The 8,999-nt window shown below is 31.4% G+C and overlaps 1 protein-coding gene across 1 annotated transcript; it reads right to left on the bottom strand.

Moving 5' to 3' along the window:
• Positions 1-3,388: 3,388 nt before the first annotated feature.
• Positions 3,389-5,505, bottom strand: LOC142354314 (uncharacterized). The gene is made up of 3 exons (XM_075406582.1): positions 5,443-5,505; positions 4,754-4,916; positions 3,389-3,906 (listed from the first exon to the last, which is right to left on the bottom strand). Exons 2-3 carry the CDS (start codon positions 4,877-4,879, stop codon positions 3,637-3,639), a joined length of 396 nt encoding a protein of 131 aa, XP_075262697.1. The 5' UTR covers positions 4,880-4,916; positions 5,443-5,505; the 3' UTR covers positions 3,389-3,636.
• Positions 5,506-8,999: the final 3,494 nt, after the last annotated feature.

The raw sequence follows: 8,999 nt of genomic DNA, 5'->3' as shown, positions 1-8,999 counted from the left end.
GTCAATACTGAGACTGACTAACTGTTCACTAAAAATTTTAAGTAGGTTAAGGTAAAAAAATTCTAAAAATTATTTAAAGTCTTAACAGCCATTAAACTCAAAAGTTTTCAAGGGAGGTCAATAACAAAGCTCAGATATAACATGATGGGAAGCAGGGGATTTTTTTCATGCATATATAATCATTAAATTCATCAAATAAATTACTATAAACTGATTACGAAACCAAAAAAACTGCCTTTGGTTAGACTAAGCCATAGAAAGGGACTAAAGATGCAGAAAAACTCAAAAAAATACAAACGATTTGCGAAAACACAAATTATTGATACCATTAAAATCATTCGCTATCATCTGAAAATTCTTTATTTTCATTTCAATGGTTATTTTTACTAATTCAGATACAGGATTTATACTGAGAGATTAAATACGTTTACTTGCACCACAATTGAAAACCATTGGGATCTGTTATTACGCGATTGTGGTGAAATTAGAGAAAAAAATTACAAGACTGGACCATTCAAAAAACGTTTGAAAACGTATTTTGTTCAAAACGTCAGCCACGACAGACATAATATCAGTAGGTATGTTATTTTTTGAAATAAATTAAACTAAATGGGACCTTTCATTGATGAAAGTGAGTTACAAGTTGGTCAAAAGAACAACAAAAACTGAAAAGTATGAAAAATCGTTGATACTGTATATCCCACACTCTAGGACTATTCTCTATGAAGTTAAGGGTTTGGGTAATATCAAGCATGCAGTCCGTATTCACAGGTTGATAAAATCGGTCAGCAGTTTGCGGCTACCTAAAGAACAAAAAAAGAGGCGAAAACAGCAAATTCAAGAAAAAACTGAGCGAGAAAAGCGTCGAAGTCACTAAAAGTTGAATTTTCAGTGAAAACATTTTACATTCAATTGATTTTTCAACAGCAATTGGATTCCATTTTTTAACAATGTGACTTTATAATATCATAAAATTTGAACAAATACATTAGAACCACAATTTTTTTTAGAAAACTCGTAGTATCAACAGAAGCCAGTAAATATGCTAAATTATGATGCGATGAGACGACAAAGATGTTTGTCTTTTATAGGTTATCAATAAAACATTACACAAGTCATTGACAACAACAAAAACAGTCAAAAACCAAAAATTCGGATGAAAAAAGCGAGATGAAAATGTCGAAGCAATTTACACCATAGAATTTTTTCATAAAAAATTATCTATGATCCGTTGAATCTCTTCCCTAAGGCAATGAGAACTATCATTATTAGTATATATATTTAAGATTTCAAAAAGAACAAAAATAAGAAATATGTATCTAAAAATTTAACATAATGTGAAATCTCGTGGCATTGAAGTAGTAAAACTAATAGGTAAAACATAAAACCACTAACCAGACTGGTGTTGTTTGCAGGGGTCCTGTCAATTTTTGAGACTGACTAACAGTTCACGAAAAAATTTTTAGATTCGTTAATGAACAAAAAAAGATTTCGAAAAAATATTTTTTTAAACTTTAACTGCCATTAAATCAATAATTTTCAAGTGAAGTCAATCAATACACTCAAATAAGATCCCACGGAGGACAAGGTTGTTTTTCATGCTTAACTAATCAATAAGATATCACAATAAGTCTTATGACTATGAAAGCAACAACAAAAACAGGCAAAAACCAAAAAGTCATTAGAAAAGTGCGAGAAATAAGTGTCGAAGCTATTCAAGCCATAAGTTTTTCTCTGAAAACGTTATCTGTAACCTTTTGTACGTACTCTCTAAGTCAATGGGAGCTATCAACATTAGGATAATGTGATAAATTTTCAAAAGTAACGAATAATACAAAAAGGTAAAAAAAAATAAATTTTTTTTTGAGATCTTTTGGCATATAACCAATAGTCAGAAGAAATAACTGCCAACCAGAAAAATTTTAGTTGCAATAGAAAAAATTGGGGTCCTGTTAAAAGTGAGGCTTGCTATTTTTTTACGAAAAATAAAGTTTAAGATAATTAAGTTAATTAGTTTTGTTTAATGTTCAAAAAAAAATTCGAAAAATTAATTTTAAAGTCTTTACAGCCATTAGTTTCAATAGCCTTCAACGTAAGTCAATAAATAGGCTCAGTTATGCCCAGAGGGGAGAAAAAAGATGTTTGTACTTCATAGGTAACCAATAAGGCATCACAATACGTGTTATGACTATGAAAACAACAACAAAATTAGGCAAAAAACAAAAAATTCGGTAGAAAAATGCAAGAAGAAATTGTCGAAGCCATTTAAATCATAATCTTTTCCCTGAAAGCTTTATGTTTGATCCATTGAATTTCTTTTCTAGCCATTGGGACCTATCATCATTAGATTTCTAAAGTAACCAGTAACACGAAAATATATAATTTTTTTTTTGAAATCTTGTGGTGTTGAAGCCATATAACCAATAATTTGAAAAGAAAACCTCTAAACAGAATAAATTTGGTTGCAATAGAAAAGGAAGGATGAGGGTCCTTTCATCACGGAGATTGCCTTACATTTCATGAAAATAAAGTTATGATTTGTTATTAATAAAAAAAATTTTCAAAAATTTATTTTTGAAGACTTTATTAGCTCTTTATTCCATTAACTGTCAACTCAAAGCACTAAATAGGTTCATTTAATGCTCATCACGGAAAATATAGTCTTTAAGTTAAAAAGTCTATGGTATAGGACTGCAAAAGTTTAGTAAAACCTCAAAAAAAATCAGAATTGCATTTAAAATTGCGAAAAATCAAGAGTCGAAGCCAAAAATACATGAGCAATTCCTTGAAAACGAATTTTTTGTTCATTGTGCTTCGGTTGACTTAATATGAGGTTTGTCTCTAACAGAACTGCGATATGAAAAGTAACTAATGTTTAGGTGACTTGAAGAGTAAAAAAAATGAAAAGTTTATTAAAAACAAAGAGCTCTTAAATAGAATTCATTGTTTTTTGTTTTGAAGTTTCCTATGAGACCTGAACTAGTCTGTTTATCGTCTTTATTTTGATAGTAACACAAAAATGATTCATTTTGTGGCCTGAAATGTAATTTTAAAATACTATTTATATAAAAGATATCTTAATTTGATGAAAAATTACACAAAAAGTGAACAAAATCTTGCCAAATATCCCGTGTTCAGACAAAACTTCCATCCCCGATAAATCCTCGAAGAAAAACGAAATTCAAACAAATCTTTTTATTTTTGAGTTCCACACTGGACGAGCTTTTTAATGATACCACTCACTTTTCTCTACGATGAATATATCGATCGACCAAAATCGTCTGAACAAAAAAAAACCATTTGAGTGTTTAGTTCCTCCCCCCACTAGTGGTGTCGGAACAATTGTACACGCAAAGGAGCTGGCGCAAATCTCATTTCGAAAACTGAGTATGCCTATATTTTATTTATCATATTGCATTCAAATTAAACAGCAATAAATCCTATTTTCGAGAAAAAGTGTACAACAATACATCTGAATCTGAAAGCATCTTGAGAAATAAACATTCATTAAAATATTTTTCGAGAAAACGCGTGATGGTAATCAAATGTTCAAATCCGAAAGATATTTGAAGTTGATTTCAATTTGTTCGTCTATTTTTTTTTCAAGCGTTTTGCTGTTGCTGTTTCGAAATTCGTTTAGTTATCTTTCTTCGAAGATCGGCAGCAACAAAAATAAAGCATAAGAACGAGCACAGCGACAATGATCGCCAAGTACATGTAGTTCGCTTCGTCAGTGACGAAAGCGTGAACATCGTCTTTTACATCTGTGACGTCATCTTTGATCTCGCTGACGGTGTCGGAGACGTCGGATTTGATGTCGTTCATGGTATCTTTGATGTCTGATTTCAAGTCGTCGAAGGTGCTTTTGAGGTCATTTTTCAAATCCTCGGCGAAATCTTGCAAGTCCTGAGAAAATAAAAAATATTATTTTATATACAATAATGAGAATTGAAACAGCTATTCTATTTGAATAGACATGCATTTGTCGTGGTTCGCTAAAACACGAGTTGACAGAATTTTAATTGAGAACGACTGAATATATTCTTAGCGACCACGACCAGTTTTCTTCAGCCCGTTGCTAGAAAACTAATTTTAAATTATTGAGTACTGCAAATACAAGCGCAACATCGTATATTTTCCATTCCAACTTTTACCTAGCATTCAATTTATTGACTCACTCAACTCGTGTTTGAGATTTTGACAATTTAATTTTTTCTCCCGCCATTTGCTAAAAATTATTTCAATGAAAAGTATTGCGTTTGCCCGTTTTTGATGTAGTCTCTAGAGATACTCCGTTGAACTTGAACTTTATCTTCATTGTTAAAGCAACAATCAATTATGAGCTGTGTGAATTGATTTCACGCATTGCACAGCCCGACATTAATTGCAGAAACGTTTCAGCCAAAAAAGGAACCCCATTCAAGTCGTCTATCGGTACCAAAATGAACAAACTGAAACATCTTTCAAACCCTTTTTACAGATAACGTAGAAAGTGCTTGAAGTATGCTTGCAAACATATAAAACAAATCAGATAAGGATTCAATTAAGGGAGACTAAACAAAAGTAGGCACTGGCCACATCTTTAACCTACTAATATACAAATATTAGCATCAGAAATGAGTAAATTTATCAAAAATTCTGTACCAGTCAACATTTAGTAATGCCAATTTCACTTTTCCGACTAAAAACAAATCTGCATTATATCACTTTTTCAAATATTAAATGTGCACAAAATATTGTAATGTAACTTGACCTCTTTTAGCTTTGCGAATCCGACTTCTTGACTTCCACATGGTGAGTCGGTGGAAGAGGAGACGGGGGTTGCTATAGCTTGGGCAAACAGCACCGCACACAACAAGTACACACTCATTCGGTTCATGATGACAAAATGCTCTTAGGAGACGTTTGAATTGGAACTAAACGAAGATTAACATTTTTTTCCTAAGTAGCTATATAGCAGAGCCATATCAAATATTATCACTAAGCTATTTGCAGTTACGTATTTGGTGAGAAAAAGAAGTAGCAAGTAGAGGTCATCAAAAAAGACGTCATCAAAGTAGAGGTCATCAACGTTTTAACACGTTGAAAAATTAGTTCGCTCCGTCAAAACAAATAAAATTTTTATTTGATATTTTTAATGATTATATAATTTGATTGAGTAATTTTTATTATGATTGCCGTGTCAGATTTCTTGTGTTTTGATAATGAATAAAACAGCGCTTGTTTTCAAATTGAATACAAGTCTTTCGCCAGTGGTCTTCCGGTTTCACTGATGAAATTCAAAAGTTTCATCCATATCGTTGGCTCAATTCTATTTAAAGGCCACAAATAAAATATTTACAGGCAAAGATTTCAAAGTTGTTTGTAAATAGTATTAACTGTGACTATGGGACCGAAAAACAAAAAGAGAAGAAATATTCCGAAGAAGTATGCCGTACTTACCAATTAAAGCAACGAGCAACAAAAGTTTAAAATTAAAGATTTGTGTTAAATTTTAAATTTTGTCCGATATTTATACAAACAAATTAACAAAACAACTGTTTTTACATAAAATTTTTAATTGATACACGCCCAAGTAACTCATAAAAGATAATAGATGCTGTAAATTAATTCCATTACAATATAATTTACTGGTAATAAAGAACACCGGAATTTCCCCTCCTACCTACGAAATGTTTTTTTGAAGCTTAATATAAAGTGCAATGAACGCTTTCTCTACTAACTTTTTAAATAAAAATATAGAATTTTCAATTATCAACTTTTTTCTATTGCAAAGTGTAAATTACTGAACTCTCGCTTGGCTCACAACCGATAATTGTTATTATTATCAGTTCATTTTGAACCAACAACCGAATCACTCAAAACTACTGAAAAATTCGGGAAATTGGAGAAAATGAACTCACAAATTTGTTTCTAATTTCTTTACAGTGCTAAGGATTTAGTATTCGTCAAAATTACAAAACATTTTCAAACTATGGGTTTCATTTTGTCCAAATTTGAGTGCTGCAAAGGTTTAAATTCAGCGTTTCCTAACTAAAATATTACAGAAAAGTATCTTCGTTATAGTAAACTGCACCTTTCAATGCCCTTTTTTTCTCACCAACAAAGTTATAGGTTGATTAAGTGTTAGAAATTTTCCGCTATCCTGGTCTTTTTTTGTTTGGCCAAGCCAAATTAGGTCGATCTATGTCTTTTACCGAGAGATACAAAAAAGTATCAAGGGAAAGTCCCTGAAAAGCTGAATGGACTGTTGAACAAAAATTTTCATTTTTTTATTTTTCGAGTAAAAGAAGGCGTTCACAGTTTTCGCTATACCTGCTTTTTTATGCAGTCAGTTCGCAAATAGTTGACTCTTCAATAGTTCTCTGTAAACTATCGGGATGATTATAATGGGAAATTGCATTTGGTATAATCGAATGTACAAGACACCAAACTTCCATGCTTTTTATCATATCAAAAAAATGAGAACAAACCGCTAGAAATTATTAATTTGGAAAACACTTTAAAAATTTCAGGTAATTTTATTCTCTTTGATTTTGCGATATCATTATACGATTATTATTCACACAAAAATGTTTGCTGTCGATTTTTAAAAGTGAGAAAAGTGTCAAATTTATCTCTCTTGACGTAAGAATGTCGGAAACGTTTTGAAACAGCGATTTTCAAAATAAAAACAATAAAAATTTTATAATGTTTTGTTATCATTGAAACTAATTTGGCAGCAAAAATGACTCAGATGATGCTTAATCATCAGAAATTTTAGAGCAAGCATCAACCATAAAACGGTGCATAATTAGAGAAGAGAAATTATCATTTGCCGTATTCAAAAGTACTCAAAGCGTCAATTATGTCCACAAAAACTGCTTTGTGTTCCGATAAAACTAAGAAAACGGAAAAAAACTGACAATGGAAAGAGATAAATTGTTAAAATAAAATGCAGCTCCTTGCAACATATTACAAGCTTTTTCTTCTTTCTCTCTTTTAGTCTAATTTTGTCGAAGAAAAATAAGAGAAAAAGTTTTCAAGATTTTCCAGATTTCTGACCTTTTAAGGCTTATTAGACAAAAAGGCAAAGAATTAACAGTATTTTTAATGATTAATCAGCTAAAATTTGCACTTCAGCTAGATGCAAGTCTTGAATAAGGTTTAGCACGAATGTCTGAAAAATATGATTTTATTTAGTAAAAGTGAAAGCAATGTACTTTACTTTGTTTCCCTCGAGCAAAAAATTTAGTTCTCAAAAGATTTATGAAAACTTTTGACCACATGAAACTGAAAAATCTATAACGAACAGATTGATGGAAAAAGTCAACGTTAAGCCCATTGACGTCAGAAAAAGAAGCAACACAATACGTAAAGACGAAGAAAAAAATGTAAATAATTTTCAACAGACAATGTGCTCTTTATTGGAATACAGTTCCAGCCAGATTGTTCAAATAAACCAAATTCAACGTCTAAAAGAATTTTTTAACCTCAATAACAATTAAAGGTTCATAATTTTTTCACAGAATCCTAAGCAAATGTCTCCAATTTGCGTGATTTGGGCAGGCGTTCTCCACAAATCTAATGAAACATTTTTTTATTGGTAAGTAATTACCTAAACAAAAGATGTGTCTCACAGCAACAAAAAACCAAACGTTTAAAAACTAACAACCAAGAATTCGCGTTTATTGCATTACCAAAAATTCTTTCATAGGTTCAACAATCTTCTCACATTAGGAAAAAAAAAGTAAGAGAAAAAGACAGAAATGTAAAACGAGACAAAAGAATCAAATTTCGACATAGTTTTTCTGATAAAAAAACCGGGTTGGTTTCGAATGGTTAACTTGTGAGAACTTGCAAGTTTCTTGCAAGTTCGTACAAGGCGGTGCATCGCCTTCCAAGTTTTTCTTCAATATAACTGCTAGTTTTCTTATATCAAATCAATCATAAATTCTATTTAACGGGTTTTTCAGTTTGGACTGAAACTTACAAGTTAACCATTTGACTTGCAAGTTCTTACAAGTTAACCACCTTTTGCACGAAACTTGCAAGTTCTTACAAGTTAACCATTCGGTCTCGACCCGGGAATTTTCGAAAACAAACTATTGCTTAGAAACAACCCTAAGTAACCACAAAAAACCCTAATTGCAAATATAAAAATTTAAAAGGATGTTTTTAGAACGGAAAATTATTGCTTCAAATGGAATGCAGAAGAGACATCCCGTTTCAGCAAACTAAGCGAAAGCATTGTCCTAATAGTGAAACTTAGCATGATAACAAAAATCTCTGAATTACGTTTAAAGGATTGAAAAATGATTTTTTTAATCATAGATTCTCCTAAGCGTACAACTTTTACTTGAAATAAACGAATAGGCTACCTCGGCCAAAACTGTGGAGAAAAACATATCAAACAGATGTAAAAATCCGAACGCTTAAAAGTCATTTTTCTCGTCTTAAATTTTTTCAAATCATTTTTACTTTGTCTACCTCAAAGTAAAACTCATCCAACAAATACTGTGTCTCTGTTTCTTTTTTCTTTAGCAAATTGACTTATGTTCAGCATATTCACTTGTGTTCAGCAGATTGAATTGAATACTAAACGCTCAAGTCGTAGGTGGACAGCGTTCAAATACTAACAATTGCCATTTTAGTAGCTGATGGCGGCTATTAAAAACCAGTATATGATACCCGTACACTTCCTCTACAAAACACTTTAGATGCCAATCTTCTAAAGTTTTAGACTGTTTGGAGCCATTTGTTTGAATAAGAAAGATGGTGGCAAAAAACTAAGAAAGTAACTGGTATTCTGTCGTCATCTTGCCCTTATGGGGTTCTCAATGAGAAGATTTTTTGAATAATTAAGTGTCCTTTTGGGAAGGAAGTAAACTTTAAATTTTTCTTCTTGTTTCTAATTCCTGGAGCTTGATTGTCTTCTCATTGATGTTTGTTGTTTTTGGTTGATTGAGCTTATTGAAGAGAGGATCTAATATAAAAACCACTAACCTTGAAAATAATGC

The sequence above is a fragment of the Convolutriloba macropyga genome, chromosome 15 (assembly GCF_964194025.1).
Source record: "Convolutriloba macropyga chromosome 15, txConMacr16.3, whole genome shotgun sequence".
NCBI classification, from domain to species: Eukaryota; Metazoa; Xenacoelomorpha; order Acoela; family Convolutidae; genus Convolutriloba; species Convolutriloba macropyga.
The sequence above is the reverse complement of the archived record's forward strand: the minus strand, read 5'-3'. Positions and strand labels throughout refer to the sequence as shown.

Excerpts from the sequence above, each read along its gene's own strand:
- LOC142354314 (XM_075406582.1), bottom strand. The coding sequence starts at position 4,879 with ATGAACCGAATGAGTGTGTACTTGTTGTGTGCGGTGCTGTTTGCCCAA. Across the intron at positions 3,907-4,753 it reads GATTCGCAAAGCTAAAAGAG|GACTTGCAAGATTTCGCCGA; the intron begins GTCAAGTTACAT and ends TTATTTTCTCAG.